At 36.3% G+C, this 17,299-nt stretch overlaps 2 protein-coding genes across 5 annotated transcripts; one reads left to right on the forward strand and one right to left on the reverse strand.

The window, feature by feature from the left end:
- Positions 1–8: 8 nt before the first annotated feature.
- On the reverse strand, positions 9–15,910 carry LOC149727177 (Golgi-specific brefeldin A-resistance guanine nucleotide exchange factor 1-like). Of its 4 annotated transcripts, none has more exons than XM_089889712.1 (41): positions 15,701–15,910; positions 15,372–15,460; positions 15,108–15,239; positions 14,915–15,033; positions 14,261–14,369; positions 13,762–13,877; positions 13,308–13,501; positions 13,051–13,112; positions 12,838–12,890; positions 12,521–12,664; positions 12,212–12,330; positions 11,890–12,025; positions 11,520–11,618; positions 11,078–11,272; positions 10,638–10,785; positions 10,358–10,533; positions 10,007–10,209; positions 9,639–9,762; positions 9,108–9,316; positions 8,715–8,828; positions 8,311–8,445; positions 7,787–7,886; positions 7,288–7,529; positions 6,930–7,047; positions 6,774–6,845; positions 6,572–6,699; positions 6,141–6,348; positions 5,686–5,893; positions 5,283–5,410; positions 4,704–4,730; positions 4,112–4,147; positions 3,752–3,953; positions 3,300–3,414; positions 3,070–3,145; positions 2,607–2,764; positions 2,115–2,235; positions 1,788–1,889; positions 1,618–1,731; positions 1,103–1,271; positions 393–724; positions 9–332 (listed from the first exon to the last, which is right to left on the reverse strand). In XM_089889712.1, the coding sequence occupies exons 1-41, from the start codon at positions 15,793–15,795 to the stop codon at positions 204–206; spliced, it is 5,556 nt and encodes a 1,851-aa protein (XP_089745838.1). In that variant the 5' UTR covers positions 15,796–15,910; the 3' UTR covers positions 9–203. The 4 variants fall into 4 exon arrangements, with proteins under 4 accessions (XP_089745838.1, XP_089745837.1, XP_089745840.1 ...); XM_089889711.1 differs by having other exon boundaries at positions 13,299–13,501; XM_089889714.1 differs by lacking the exon at positions 4,704–4,730 and having other exon boundaries at positions 15,701–15,909.
- A 316-nt stretch (positions 15,911–16,226) lies between these two features.
- On the forward strand, positions 16,227–17,255 carry LOC149727178 (uncharacterized). Its single transcript, XM_089889757.1, has 2 exons — positions 16,227–16,440; positions 16,681–17,255. Exons 1-2 carry the CDS (start codon positions 16,360–16,362, stop codon positions 17,158–17,160), a joined length of 561 nt encoding a protein of 186 aa, XP_089745883.1. The 5' UTR covers positions 16,227–16,359; the 3' UTR covers positions 17,161–17,255.
- Positions 17,256–17,299: the final 44 nt, after the last annotated feature.

Consider the following 17,299-nt stretch of genomic DNA (forward strand, 5'->3'; position numbering starts at 1 on the left):
ACCGGATGTTTTCCGAAGTCACCGCTACTTTATTCTACGATTGCACGTCACAATAGCTATTTACACATAACAAAGCACGCCACCGTTACAGCTAGCTGTGAAAACTACACTAGATTCTTATTATAGAATAAAATCGAAGATAAACACGTGCGTATTAGTATCCTATGGACTGTCTTGCAATATATTGCATTGTTTCGTCATAATCACTGGGTTGATGAAGGAATCTGCGTCACAGGCATCTGGACCACTGATGAGTTGGGTAAGGGGTTACCCACAACTGTAGGGTGGGGTAAGGGGGTGACTATGAAGTTAGGGGTGCTTGGGGTCATCAGCTGTTGAGAGGGTAAAGTTATTAGGTTTCGTTGACCAAATATGGAATTATGGGTACTTACGATGTTTTTGGGTTGAGAAGGGGGAATACTCGGGCCCCCTAAGCCAACAGGGGGTGCCAGGGATGGGTAAGTTTTAGGGGGTGAGGTGCCAGGGGCTCCGGTAGTGTGAGGGTAAACTGGTATTGGGTTTTTAGGCGGTGCATAAGGTGGGGAGATGTTCAGGCTTATTGGGGGGTTAACCTTGGGTTGGGGGGCGGGGATTACCCCTGCTGGAAGGTGGCCGGGGTCCAACTTATTAGAGGGGTGAAACTGCTCCAGGTGGGGCTGAGGGGGAATCCCATCTCGTGAGAGCTCAGGGGCCTTGGGAGCGACAAGTTCTTCTTTTTTAGCTTCTAAATTAAATAAAAATAATTAATGTTAATTCTTGTTTATCCTTAAATAGTAAATCAGGGTTTGTCCATGAGATTAAGATAGGTGAATTTAAATTAAAAAAATATTGTGAGGTTTATGTCCCTTACTTTAGACACCTCATAGTAACCACTGGGTTGAGGCAATGGCCGTTAGGTGTCTTGTCCAAGAGCATATATACGCATATTGGTCACTTATTCTCTAAGTTAGAGAGGCGAGCACCTCAACCACTGGATAGAACACGAAAATGTTTCAAAAACGACTCAAAAATTAAAACATTTTTTTTAGTTACAGAAGGCACACAAAATTAAAAAAAAACTAACTAAAACTTTTCACACAAACAACATTTCAAAGTTACAGACCAGGTGTTGGAGGTTTAAAAACCTCGTTCCTTAAATTTGGTAGAAAGCAATCAATCCTCTCCCATGTTACGTCCCACAGCGAGGTGTGACCCGAGTCTTTACTATGGAAGATACCAGCGGTATCCATCACCAGTAGCATGTTCTTCAGTGACTCGGGTATCGCTTCAAACTGGGTAGATTGCAAATTAATTTAGGTTTATTTATAAAATCTTAAAAAATTAAGCACGCAAGGATGTTGAAACAAGTGTAATGTAAATTAAATTTATTTAATTTAGTTTTATTTATTATAAAGTTGAAGTTAAATAATAATGGTTTTTAAAGTGTTTATGTCCGCACCAAAGTTTACGAGTTCAAAACTCGATGCTGCTACCATTGTAGAAGCATGTCTCTCTTTATACAAGACACATATCGGTATTTTCCACAAGGTGTGTAAAACTGAACACTTGTATTACAACGACTGTTGTTGCATCGCAATGTGGGATAAATAAGTTACATTAACGCATATATTTATTCACCAGTAAATCTCGCTTCCCAATATGCATGTACTTGTCCATGAAGTCTAATATAGTTAACCACAGCGCTGTGAAAGTTGGTAGGTTCAGTAGGGGGTTCAAATGTTGAAGAAATACCTGAAAAAAAATAGGAGTCAAAATTTTGAATTGTCAGCCATTATGACATCACAAACCTTTGACAATAACGTGGCTCCTCTCATTCTGGTTTCTTCCATTCCATCTGGATCAGCAGGACTTATGTTTTCCAAAAGTTTTGTCAATAAAGGAAACAACACCTACGAGTAAAACATAGAAATAAAATAAACAACATGATTTGGTGGACAGATTATGTACATTACGTATACAGTGATGCAGTGAAAGTCCTATAATTTTCTTGCTATGGGACCTGGGGTTTAACCCCACAGTTGGCTCAATTAGCCAAAAATATTCCCATATATACCAACATTTCCTGATTTAAAAAGTAACAACTTCACCCCATGGTAGTAATACAACACCCCCACCTTATTAAAGCAGGATTCCCATTCCTTCCCAGTCAATGTTTGCAGATCATGAACCAGCAACGCTCGTTGTAAATATGTTAGAGCTGATGTTCGAACTTGTCTTCTCGCATCGCAACACAAACTACGAATAAACAAAACAAAATGTTTCATTAAAATCTTAATAAAGAAATAACATATTTTTATTTATCTCTTCAGTTATGATTAAAAGGTCTAATTTAAATAAAACAACAAATTTAAAAAAAAAGTTAAAAAACAACTGATTATCATATTTATGTTGCTTTAAGGCTGCAACCATACGTAACTTATTGGTTGATTGTTGCATTTTTACACCATACACAGCAGACAGCACCAGAGTCATTACAGAAAACACATTTTTTCTATTGCTTTGTGGGTAAGAACCTACATAGTGACATTTCATGGGTCCTGAGATTTAGGTCAGAATTGGCCCAATAATGACCATAAACAGATTTAGAATTTACAAGCTCCACCCACCGAGCTATGCCTTGCAACAATGGACACCAACACTTCCCCCATAAACTGCTTGCTTCAGCTGTCACAATAGGTTCGTCTGTAACTTTCCGTTCCTCTGCCTCCCATGAGCTGTAGATCGACGCTGCCCGTGTGTGGAGGGTATGCATCAGATCAAGGAGCTGTCAAATTTCTTTGTTTGTTATTTAAAATTTCTACTCAGAGATTTGATTCCAGCACTTCCCTATTTATATGGTGAGATCCTACACCTTAACAAGCCATAGGACTAGAGATTTAGGCCAGTGGCCCATAACCCCGCCACCTAGGTTGGTGCCGCATGAATCTAAACAAATGTTGAAGCCTGTTGCTTCTACAAAGGTAGCCAACAAATGCAAATAGAATAAAACACCATTTTATCTAATCATAATAATTTTAGCCTATGCATATATGGCATCAGATAGATAACTTATTTCAAGTTAAACATCACCTGTAGGGACATAGTATGGTAACCTCCTGGCACATTTTCCACGGCCGCTTCGTCATCTGAGTAATGTCCCGAATATCTGGCATAGACATCATATTAAATAAATTTCTAAAAAAATATATTTCTTTTTTATCTAGCAAATTTTTTTGCTTTTTTATTATTAATTAAATATTTCATTTTTATTTTACTGAACGTTTTAGCACCCCTACATAAAACATAAGCACACCCCCCACCTCTCATGTTGATGACCCGCCATCCTCCTCTTTCCATCTCGCTCCTTCCTCTTCTTCAACTTCTTCTTATCTGGATGTTTCATCTCGACCACACTCGCGTGGTGCGCTCGATTCACTGCAACAATCAACATTGTAATGTCATTACCAAGAATTCAGTGTACTATAATAAAAGCAAAAAATAGGTAAAGTTGAAACTAAAAAAATCGATTTCCTCTTAGAAACCTAATACTGTATATATGACATTCGACTTTATGTAGGTAAGATCCTGGTCAAGGACCTTGGATTTGGTCAGATTTGGCTCATTACCCCCAAACTTGACATTATAATAAACATACCCATATAGTTAATCTATACCTTCTAGTTAATACTTTAGGTTTGCCTTTTTACAAATTTATTCATACGTCATAAGTTTGATTATGACATCACAGCATTTCTATGACATCATAACCCACCTCCATTGATGCTTGCTTCCACAAAGGTCCTGATGCATCGGACACAAAGTTCAAAGTTATCTGGAGTAATATGCGCGGCATCCCTTACCAGGAAAGCGAGCGTTTCACAACATTTAACCATTGATCGCATGTCGTGTTGTCGTAACTCCTCACCCAACTGGAGGGTGAACTGGTTGCATGGGGTAGGAGGTGGGGGGATCACCTAGGGGTTGAGTGAAAATGTTAAAATAAAAACTTTAATGAATAAGAAGTAAACACGGAAATAATATTAAAAATGAAATAATGTTAAAAATGAATAATGAATATAATGTTAAAATGGAAAACTTTTTGATGAATGATATGAATAACTACACCACGTACCTGGACAGATGATTTATCATCGCCCCCTCCAAGTTTCTAAACATAGAAACATTATATGAAATTATCCATTAAAAGGGTTGTGTAAAAAATAATTGCTATGTTTGTGAAATTAGTATGAAATAAAAATTGCCATGTGTTTTGTTTGAAAAATCAGGTGCGTTCTATTCTATATGGTTGAGCATGACGTCCTACAGCAAAACACACCAGGGACCTGGGATTGAAGCCCCAGTTTGCCCATTATACCAACACCCAGGGTATAATAGTTGGTGTTTATAAGTTTCCTATTTTTAAATTAGCGTCTTATTGGCAAAGGCATATAGTTGACTCAGTAGATGTTGTAAAAACGGTTGAAAAATGTTTTAAATTAGTATTATTGTCTTTATTCGTTTAATGACCATTTACAAGTTCAAACTTAGAGTTAAATTAAAAATTTGGAAAAATCTGATAAGAAATCTAGGTGTTCTACTGGTTAAAGCTATTTAGATATTGTATGATCATGCATTAATTGTTGCGCAATAATTCAAGGGTTAGTTTCTTCAATTACGATATTTCTAAGAATTAGGGAAAACGTAGCACCATGCTTCAGACTTACCAATACCAAACCATTTTTGCTAACCAACTAAAATGGAATCAAAAATGGTTCAGAAAAATAAACACCAAACAAACTAAATTTGACAATAAATGAACTTAAATTGGGTATATTAAAAAAAATTGTGTTCCAATTTTTAAAAGTACAGAAGAATAATGGATAAAATTAAATGTATGAAAAAATGGTTGCTAGGTCTATATATATTTTAACAACATGTTTCTCAATTTATTACAAAACATTGTTTTGAGTTTAAAACAACAGAATGTTAAACATTTAAGCAGCAAAATAACTGGGCACACCTACCAGTGTTTCCAGCTAGTTTATACAACAGCAGTGTTGCGAGATAACTTTCCCCACCATGTTAATTAAACACCAATACATTAACATTACACCAACACCACCATAGGCACCAAACTTTGTAAAGCACAGGGGAAGCAGGGATAGCTACACACCCGTTTCCATGAAACAAATTTGATTTTAATGTTTATTGATTGATGTAGTGTGAAAATTCCACAGTGTGCCTGCATACCCCCCAGGTTTAGCGGCTATGATTAACACTACAGTGTTGCCAGACATTTTTACCTCAGACATATCTTCAGTGTTTCCAGATAGATGGTTTTCATACAACTCGCTATCAGAGGTGTAGCCACGATCGGAGTAAACACTCGTACGGTTGTCAACGGCAACCCCTTCACCATCTGAATGCGTTCCTGAAAAATTACCAACAAATATTGCAATCATTGGAAAAAATACAATAAAGGTTTTATAAATTGGTCATTTTTGTGTGATAACAAAAAAAACACTCCAAGAATTATTTATGCGCTTGCTACATTACTACAACAAAAACGAAAAAAAAAAATATTGTGGGTAAGTTTTTAAAGGGTTTTGGGGTAAATTTTGCCTGCAAACAAATAGAATATAACCTATAACAAATTTAGAAACCCCTAATAAAACCATAGAAACCCCTAATATTAGACATCCTTACTTCTATCTGCGACATCCTCCACCGATCCATAAGCTTGATCCTGAACCTCGGAAGATGGTGTGGAGACTTGTACGATGGCTGGAGGAAGAGCTCCCGCTCCCACAGTCTTCATCACAGTGAAGATGGTGATCCAATCGGATCTTGCGTGGATGTTAGCTGCGTTGGTGCGTAAGAGCTCATGGAGTCCATACCCGATTTGTCGGCTCACCTGAATTTGATATAAAATTAAAACAAACAGAGACTGTTATATAAACCTAATCAATCGGATTGAATTTGTGGATTTGAGTTTGGTAACCATAAAATTCCTAACAACTCAGAATTTTGCGTTTGTTTATATACAGTATGTTGTATTTTGCATATTTCTATTTTATTTTACCAATTAAACAAGGCCTAAAGATTGGTGCATTCGTTTTATTTCAAGCAAACCTGATATTCCAAAAAATTTAACGCTTTACTTTTGAGATGATGGATGGTTTAATCATAAGGAGGATCTGTAGTGATGCGAGGACTTCATCAGCAACATCCTCTCTGTGGAGGAGACGGATAGCCATCCTCATCAATCCAACTACTGCTCGCTCGAGGAGGAGGGAGTAATCTGTTGCCATGACGATGCTCGTGTAGAGGTGGTCGCGCACCATTTGCCACAACGACATGATCCGATCTCTGATTGGTTGGGAATGATTTAAATTTAAATATGTATGTTTTTTCTTCCAGTATATTATAAGTGTGAGGAAATCTTTTTGTCTATCTTAAATGACTGACGTTTTGTCTGAAACATGGCAAAAAATCATCAGGATATGCCCCAGATTTAGGCGATACCGTTTTAGATAAAAAATATATCTCATAGAGGATTTGATTATGATAATAATATAAGCAACGATGTTACCTGTTTTGTAGAACAACACGCAGCAGAAGCTCAAGGAAGAAGATTGCTGAATCCTCGGAATAATTTGTTCCCATTGATTCATGTACATGTGGGGGGAGGGAGGATTGCATGAGAGCTTTCATCAGTTCCTGGGGGGTTGGTAGTGGTTAAAATCAACACAAAAAGGTGATATAGATTTATTGATGTTATAACGTTTTGATACCTGCAGTGAATCCAATCTCAAAAACTTGCTTTCAGTGACCAGTGTTTCCAGTTGTAATTCTTTCACACAATCCTAAAAATAATAATTGAGCAACACACCAACCACTATGACATCACCAACCCACTATGACATCACAACCACTATGACATCACAAACCTGTGCAATCTTCATAGCTTCTTGATCTTCCGGAGTCGTTTGTTTCTGATTCGAGTTCTCAGCAGGGCCACCTAGTGTCATAAACTGGTAGAACGAACTGAAGATTGACGAATCTGACCTTTGGGTTGGGTATTGTTAAACAAACAATGTTTGTGAGACTTAATAAGGTTTTTGTGTATTAGGGTAATGGGATAATTTTGTCTTTAACCACAACTCTGGCGAATCAACATCTATAAATTATGCGTTGAGTATTATTAAACAAACAATGTGAACTAATGTCGTTTCACCATATGGCAAGCGAGACATCTGCGTTTAAAAAAAATGCCAGAAGCTTATTTAACAACAACTGTCATCCTACCTCTGCATCGGTAGTTCTTCCCTGAGGAGGCAGACTCTTCCTGTTGGATCAACAAAGTCCTCCACCTCCACCATGGCAGCAGGGAGGAGCTTGGATCGATAAAGAGGAAGAATCACATCCAGAATGTTCCTCCATCCCTCGCGGAGGATGTCACCATGACGATGAGTGAGATGGAACATCGTGCGTGCTGCAAGTTGAGATTTCGGGTTCGATCCAAACATGACGGTTGTTACATCGGGGGTCTGTGTGGAGGAAATGTTTATATTTCTTTATAGTCTTGGTCTATTTAAGTGGGTTTTAGGCTATTCTAAATATTAGTTTGAGGTAAGGTGGTCCATGTTTTCATTCTATGTTCTCGTCTCATCAGTTAATAAACAAAAAATATTTACAGAATTATACATCCGTTTCCTCACAACTCTAAATGGAAATATGGTGTATTATGGGCTAATGGTACCCATCTTACCTATTCATATATCACTGTGTAACAGCTTTGACTTACCTCCCCGCTTGAAGTGAGTCCAGTGAACTTACATAGAGACACTATAAGGTTGTCGAACACATTACACATAGAAAAGTGTGCGCTGATCAAAGCACATTTCCTGTGGGTGGAAGATACAAAAGTGATGTTTATGTAGGAACAACTATTTGAGCAATACTCTGTGCTACTTATAACCATCTTCAAAGTTAAATATATGTGGGAACTCGTAAGCGAGTACAAGATGTATGTAACAGAACATCTGTGTTGTAACAAGTACATACATGATTGGTAATTACGTGGTAATTCAAAAGCAGGAATAAAACACACACGTTATAACAACTGTCATTGCCCTCCACACAATGATAAACAAGTTACATTCCTTTATATATAACGCGATAGAAACAATACAGCCTGCATAGTAACCGCTTATAATCATTCTCAAAGCTACATACGTGGTAACTTAAAAGTGGAAACAAAACACACAGGTTGTAACGGCTGTCATTTCCCACCCCATAAATAAGTTACAAACAGAGAACACCACTTACTTGAACCCAATGATTGACTTCTGTATGATGTTTTCCTCCAACGATTTATCAAATACATAAGACAGAGCAGCAACAGTTGGTCCCCAATTCATTGCAAATAGATCACGGTCATAAATATGATAGGAATCGCTGTCTCTGAAATATACTTTGGATGATAAACCAAAAACTTGAACATTATCATTCTAATATAAGGAATAGATGTTCACCTTTAAAAATAATAATAAAACAAAATGCAATATTTGAAGCAGTCCGGTACAATGTAAAAAACAACATGCGTTTTAGTTATAAGAAATGCAAACACAACAGACAGACTTAGGAAATATTTAAATACCAATTAAAAGAGTTTAAACAGTAAAGTTTTATGACAATAAACTTGAAGATTATTTTCAAACTATTTTTCTTACCCTGCTGGCAACCATGTTCCTTCTGGGGAATTCCCTCTTCTGAGAAATACATTCCACAACCATCGATCTCGTATTGGACCAGTTTGTTCATCAGGAAGAACAATCTCATCGTTTCTACATCATAAACAACATTTTTATTATTAACTGTAATAAATCATGTGAATCTGACCCTGATCTGATCAACACTGCTCCAACCCAGCGGTCACTAATGGGTTGTAGCACCCAGGGTGTCATAGTAATGTGCAAATTCTGGCCTAACTTCCAGGTCCCATGGTTTGCCATGTTGTAGAACCATATACATATATACTTAAAACCATGTTGTTTTACCCATCTTCATTAATAAATACAACTGCAATCCTGCATACAAACAAAACTTAAAAATGTAACACCAACCTTATAGTATTGTAGATATCCTCAAGCATGTGTTGCTCAAAGTCTTGTCCACCATTACAACCCTTAGTGTTGCGTTTGAAGTCCTGGAATGTCATCGGTTCGTTTTGTTTCCGAACATTTCTGTTGTGTTGGTCAGTATTGAGCATAATGATCGCATAAGAGAGCGTGAATGCAGCGTCAAGGTTCATGAAGGGATGGTGGTTACATTCCTGTAAGATGGGATATAATATTAATAGGATTCTATTTTATATGGGGGAGGTCAGATAGCATAGCTTGCTGTGGGTCCTGGGATTCAGGCCAGGGCTGGACCAAAGTGATACAACCTATTAGTGACTGCTGGGATAGGGCAAGACACTTCTCGTTAGCAGGCACTTATGAGTTGTATCACCCTGGGTGTTGTGTTAATGGGCCAACTCTGACCTGAATCATAATTCCCATAGCGTGGCACATTGTATGTCCTCACACAAGTAGAATAGAATACATACAACCAAACTGATTTATCCATCATTATACCAAAGTTAATCTACCTACCGACCAATATGCAGAGAAAGCTTCAATAAGTCGTTGTATAACTGGTGCTTCACCAGGTAATCTGAACGCTTCAAGATACATCCGCAAACTTTCATCCACACGAAGGCCCTCAAATTTGAATGTTCTGTGAGGTCACAATGAAATATTTTAATAAAGATCTGAAAACTGAGTCTTAGCCAAGATGGAAAGTAACTAACTGCACAGGGGCTGATAAGTTAAACAAAGTAAGTAATTACAAAATTTGTATATTTGACTTGCAGATTTTACAATCTCAATTAAGTACTAATACCATAACCCCTGGCAACATAAGATAAGACAATATAAAAAAAAAAACTTTAAAAGACAGCTAACACGAAAGACATTCCCACCTCACAAAATTATCCAGGATTTCCGGATGCCTCCGATCACTTATATACTCCCCAATCATCTTCTTATCCAACCATGGGTTCGCTCGCAGCCAGAGGGAAACCTCCCGGACATCAAGAGGGACAGCGAGAAGATTCTGCTCCTGGAGGAAACCGATTCCCTTCTTCGGTTTCTGGTTGAAAAGTTCCGTCCCATTTTGCAAAATCTGGAGAGTTAAATAAAAAAATGTGCATTAAAATCAGTGGTTTAAAATTTGTGTAATACTAACTTATTGTTTCCCAGCACATTTAAAAGTGTTTAGGATTTTTTTAAAATTTTGCATTTAAGTTTTAAATTTAAACATTTTTTTTTACCTTTTTCTTTTGTTTTATCTTCTGCAGTTCCTCTATTGTTGGTATTGGTCCGCTAAATCTTTCTGGTATTTCTGTCGGTGTGAGCTTTGCTGCCACCTGCTGAATGTTGACTGGATTTGCAGATGTCCACTCGGTGGGGGGCTTGGTTGCAATATCAGGTGTTGATGGTGGTGTGGCTAAAAAAAGGGTCTGGCAACACTGGACAATGCAATATAATACAAGCAAGCCACAGAAATAAATAAATTTGTATTACCAGTGTTGCGCAATTAAAAATACTCACCAGTCTCAGCAGAGGCAACACTAGAAGTATCTTCGAGACTTTTGTTCTCGTTTTGATTACATCTATGTTCAATACTCCGTACCACAGTAAGCAAGGCATCCAACGATAGAAGGTGTGTTGTGTACAAACCAGACACAGGGAAAGCATTCTAAATTAATCATAAAATAACTTTTAACAATACAACACTAAGAAATTGACTCTTCATTAACTCCTCCGAGGATTTGTCAGTTCATTGCATGCACTTTTACTTGAAACTTTAATTAAAATGATCTAGGACAAAATTTTCAAGTTTTCAGGTGCAATGTTGGAAAAAAACGCAAAAAATCAACCAACATTGGAAAGAAGTTCGCAATCTCAAAAATTTTAAGCACATTCTAGTCTAACTATTTAACAAATCAACTATTTTAACTGATAAAAAAAATCGCAAAAATGTAACGCACCTTAGAAAGAAGTTTGCTGAGTTCATCAAACATATTGGAGCAATAGAAATCACAATCATAGTTAAGGTAAACCTCCGTTACGAGCCCTGGTATATGCCATAGCTGCACTACTGCCTCTAGTGACAGCTCTTTTATCTCGTACGACATTTTTGGATTATCCGAAGTTATCAGATCCATTATTTTCTTTAAAAATGACTGAAAAAAAGTCTTATTTCATATATTTGATTAATTACATGAGCAAATGCAAGCTTCTAAATTCTTTTTTTTTAATAATTTAGAGCATTAATTAGCAAAGGAGGCCTTTTTTAACAAGAAATTTGAAAATTAGATGAAAACGTTAATTAAAACCTACCTGAATATTTTTTTCCCTAATGAGGTATAGTATAGACAAATGCTAAAGATATACAGAAAAAAAACTAAAGTTAAACCAACCCCAACCTACCTCAAGCTGAAACTTTAGTTTCTTTCTCATTGATTCAAAGATAAGAAGAGAAACTCTCAGAGAAGCCGCCACCAATCCCAATCTATCCACACTTAGTAGCTGGGGAGGGATAACAAGTTAAAATAAGTTTGTATACTTTAATAGAAGTTGTTTTGCTCTGCCAAAAAAATTGTAGGGTTCTAACCCCTAACCCAGCCGAATATGTAAAATAGAAAACACATATATTTTGACCACTTCTAATATGATTTCATCAAGTAGTGATTAATTCAGTTTTGTACAAAACAGGTCTTTGTCAAAAGGTTTCTAACGATGTTTGGGATTTTGTGTCGTTACTAAGGGGTGTCTAAAAGAGGTTTATGAAACCATTTACCTGAAATAAATATCTACACATATCATCTTTCACGAGCGTGAGAAGTGATGGGAACTTCATGATCTCATCACGTGAAGTTTCTAAGGCAACCATCATCAAAGACATTCCCATATGAATCATGACATCAGTGTTGTGTCTTTGTGATCAAATAAGTGTAATTTAGACTATAAATGTTCGTAATTTTTAACTAAATATGATAAAAGCATATTATTTTTTCTTATACAGGTCATCTTCAATAAATAACACAGAATACATTTCTAAAAGAGCTGTTTTAGAGGATCACATGAAATTATATGATTGAAAACCCAATCATGCTTCTAACCTGTCATGAGGGTTTGTGAGAGAGATGAGAAATCTGAACAACTCACGAATGCACGGTAGAGCATACGGTACCAGTGGTCCCGTGAAACCAATTGGTCTTGGAGAAGATGCGAACCTTACCTGGATAAAAGGGTGGGTAAAATTTATGCTCACTGTCGAGATATAACATAGTCGTATTTATACACCTCATGCTCACTGTCGAGATAAAACATGGGTGTATTTCAATACACCAGACAGACATGGTGTATCAATAGACAGTCCATACACCTTATGCTCACTGCCGATTTAAACAATACCCCACAAAACTCACCCCTCTCGCTTGATTGGCTGTGTTATCAACTGAACTTGATTCCGAGACTTGTGATTGGCCGTCTACATCTTCAACAAGCGAATCAGGAAGCTGCGAAAGTTCTTCTCCGTCCCCATTGGTCGCTTCAGTGTCAGCTTGCTCACCCTGAAAATAAACAGTCAAATTTATTTTCAAAATCCCCAAAATTTTTTATGGGACTAGAGATTGAATTATAAGTTATACACTGTTTTAAAAACACCTATATTTTTAGTAAGTTTTCCCGGAAACATTTTTTAATGATTTTTTAAATTGTTTTAACAAACAATTAACTTTCTTACATCATCATTTTCTTTGTTCTCGTCAGAAACTTCGTTCTTTTCTAGTTTGGCTTCTGCGAAAATAACAAAAGTCATACAATGGTTATAATAGACAAAATTAGACAAAAAACTTTAAATTTAAAGAAATGTGAATGAATGAATGAATGAATGAATGTAAAGAAAATGTGATTTCAGATCTGAGGTAATATAATTGAATTACAAATGAATATTAACCTTCTGAAGTTTCTTCTGGTTCAACCTCAAATGTAACGCTTTCTTCAACCACTGGTGCTTCACTGAAATAAGGTAAAAATTACACAGATAAAAAAGAAACCAAAAAAATCTTAACTGCTACAAAATACATAACATACAAAAATCAATAAACGAATTGTATAACTTGAGACAAATATATCACCTATATAACATCAGAAGCCTTATTTTTAAATGGAATCAAGAAAATCTTGGTAATTATAATGTTCCACCTTGCCGACCTTGGTATTGAAGGTGTGTTCTCCTCTGATGGTGTTTCATTTTGTTGTGGGGGAATTTCCGGTGTGGGGGCAGGGGAATTTTCATGGGTAATCCCCGATAACGCTTCTTTTCTTTCTTTCTTTGATATTTTGTTGCCCCGTCGTTGTCGCTTGCCTCTCTGGGTGTCAGTCATACCCCCAGCTCGCATTTTTAACTGAGGTTAAATAAAAGTTTTTGTGTATCTGTTTGCAGTCTTAGTGTAATGTTACTTTGTACTGCTTGTTAAGGTATTATGTCATGTTAGTGTAACTTCTCTTCTTAATTGTTATAATATATGTAACTTATATTTTGCAATGTTGTACCTCAGTAGCTATAATTATTCCATTCATACCTGTGTGGACAGTAGCCACTAAGCACTTAAATATGCGGTAATACGTATATTCAAACAATTCAGTTATTTTACACAGTATTCACCTTTCTCATGGAGTTTAACGACAAATTTTTGGCATCCTCCTTAAATTCAGGAAGTCTCGTGAAAAGTACCTGCACCATGTCCACTAGGGTGTGCTCGGCAGATTTCCGCAGCAGCTCTATGACATCACAATGTATAAATTATTAAAACACGATCAATGATTAGAAGCTTGTAGCTTATGTTATATTAAGCTTGATGAGAAACAAGAGGTGCTTCGTGTGGTAATATATTGATTTTTAACCAATACCAAGCTGACGGCAGTTTATTACATGGAAGGATATACAACTGTTGGGATAATGTGCCAACTATGCGTTGTATGATCATTTATAGCAGCAAAATACATTGGCAATCTGTTTCAAAACAGTTATGATTCATTTTTTTTCAAGAAATATTGTTTATATACAAATTGTTTTACAAAAACTAAAATTTTGGAATAAAACCAAGAGGTTAAAAACAATGACATAATGTTTTTTTATTCCTTTATTCTAATGTTTAACTCACCACTAAGCCTCATTTCAAAGCAGATTCGAAAACATGATTGCATTATTTCACATACTGCTTCGTTTGTTAGTAAGGTGCCTACTTTACTGAGAAGCAAGACACGTAAAACCTGAATGGGTAAAACTATTTTAAACAAAACAGTATCGAAACTTTCCCATGCAAACATTTGTAAACATAAAAATAACAGAGGAAGTTGTGTTTCATGATCATAGGCTAATCCATATGGTGATGTACGTAAAAATTACCAAACCAAACATTGTTATTTAGGTCATTTTCTCTGAAGATAGGTTAGTGAAATAACTATTTGAAAAGTAGCCTATTTACTGTTAAATGTGAATTTATTCAAACTATTTCACACTTGACTGTCAAAATGCTTAAACGCTATAGCTTACGAATATACAAACAATTTAAAATTTTACAAACGAAACATTATCATGGCTTCAATAAAATAGTGGAAGCAGGATAACACCAGCTTTAATTATGCGTACCATGGAAAATTGATGTTATTTTTGGAACATTACTTTTATTAGCGAATGATTACCCCTACTTGGCTGTGTTCACCATTGGTTAATACGAAATGTGCAATCTTAGGTTAGTGTTGGTATTCATAAATAGTAAATACCTTGCTAATTACTACAATAGTAACATATAAACCTGTAATATCTTCATAAGAACAACTTCATCATTGGAAGGATCAGTTCCCACAAACCTAGCATGGGTGACGGCATCAGCCATGCTAGACACTGCCATTGCTGCATTTGGTGCATTGAGATCTGTCACAAGATGGGTTACTGTTTTGTGCTAGAAACATAAAATACCATCATACTGTTCGTTTCACACAATTTACCAATCAATCCATATGATAGGAACTTGTTAATTGATGAAAGAGCGAGTCCAGTTATTGGGCCTGTAGTGTCTTCTGATCGCACAACTTCCAGGAATGGGGTCAAGTAGATGTTTGGTTCCAATACAGACAGACCTGTAGAACCAAACTATGAGTATTTATTTTGGCTACGATGCATAACAGAATATAAGAAGTAGCTGTTCCTGATAAAAAGCCCAATTCGACAGCAAAACAGTAAGGGTATGTTTCTGTAAACACAACAATAACCTTCACATCTGTTCAAGACATTCTTAAGCGAATTAAAACTTGAAATAAGTTGGTCTTCATGGTCGTTCTGGTAGTTGTGTGTTGCCCATCTGCGTAATACAATTATTATAAAATGCTTAAACATACTTTAATGTATATGTTTACATATTACACATTAAAAGTAAGGTTTTACCCTAATGAAGACGGCCTGAATAGGACGTTAAAACGTCTGTCATCAGAATTCTTGTCGGGAGAGCCAAAATACTAGTATACTGTTCTGGTTATGCAATATGAGAATACCCAGGTAGACTTTTAAGCACAAAAAGGTAAATTAGGAATTGAATACTCACCTCAAATTCCTCCGCAATGCAGTAACAACTATATTCACTTCGCCAAGTAAAATATATTTTCCTCTTTTTGCGTCAACATTTTCGTCTTTTGACATCGTCTATATTCGTCAATCGCCTACGTCTACGTTAGCAACAAAATGCGAAAACCTCTACAAATGTAGTCATTTACACTACCCCACAAATCTATTCTGTAAAAATACATACGGTTATATAAGTTGTAAAATCATATTCCCAAAGCAACACATATTTACAGAACACCTGACTTTTATCGACGCTGCTATTTTGACGTCACAATGTATTGATTGTGAATCGTGATGTGCCGATTGACTCAGCTGATTTTCTCGCCATAGATATGGCATCGGTATATAAGTATGCTTGTTTAGCACATTTACCTGCATAGCAATGGCAACTAGCTCATATAGTTTATTACAACATTAACAAATTTTTATTTTTACGTATGTTTTGGTGTTTCTTTTTTACTTAAAATATTTCTTTTTGGTGGTCACGTGTTTGGATGACAATACCCAATATCGCTTACTCAGCAAAAATCTTTAAGTTGCAGCATGTTATTGTATATGAAGAAGAGGAAGTTCTGTATTAAGTAAATGTAATCAGTATGTTGGTATTTTTATTATCCTGACGACCTGGTACACTCTCTAATGGACGATGAAAACATTTTACTGAGTTATGCTTTTCCAGAGACAGCAACTTCAGATTTTTTAGTGGAAAAACTAAGAAAGGTATGCTAGTCTAACTTCGTTGGCTTTTGATAAGTATCATAAGCCGTAATTATAAAAGATATATGCAGGTACAGTTTTTGGTGCTGGTAAAGAATTCCCCCCCATCTTATCTGGCCGCTAAACATTACCACTTAACTCTTATAAGATAACCATTACCAACCTGTAACAGTTTCCACCAGCCTAATCTGTAACTAGTGCCAAGTTTTTGTACTTTAATGAATACATTAACATTTTTTGCAGCATGGAGTTGACGGTAGCATGTTGGAAAACATACAAGCGTCTCATTCCCAGTTAGTGAAGTGTTTTTACCAGAACTGTGCCTCCTTGCCGAGAAGAAAGCCCCGTGACAATCGTCGCGGAAAAGTTACAACTGAAAAACATAAAAAGGAGGAAAAAATAGTTGCAACTATTTCGAATGTTGAAACTGACAAAACTCCTTCAGCTGTCCAAGATACACAGATGTCTGAAATGGAGAAACTGGAAAGGCGATCACGCTTAGCGAATACAAAACAAATTGAAGAAAAGAAATTATCGACCCATGAACCAAAACTACGAAAGATAACCATGACAAAAGCCCCTCAAGATGCAGAGAACCCAAGTCCCGCCATGAATTCAACTTCCCCACCATGTGTTAAACGTACTGCTCGTATTAAACTAAAACGCAACAATTGCATGTCCCCTGCTCTGAATGCATGCAAAGTCAAAAAACTATCGCCCTAAGTGTTGCTCTTTTACCACTGCATCATGTTTTTGAACATCTTTCCGTTTTATACTTGTTTTACCCTTTTTCAATTAAACATGACTTGAAAGAACAACCTTATTCTGTTTTTTATACAAAACTAAAAAAAAAATGTTTTAT

Source organism: Ciona robusta, chromosome 12 (assembly GCF_009617815.1).
Source record: "Ciona robusta chromosome 12, ASM961781v2".
Classification (NCBI taxonomy): domain Eukaryota; kingdom Metazoa; phylum Chordata; class Ascidiacea; order Phlebobranchia; family Cionidae; genus Ciona; species Ciona robusta.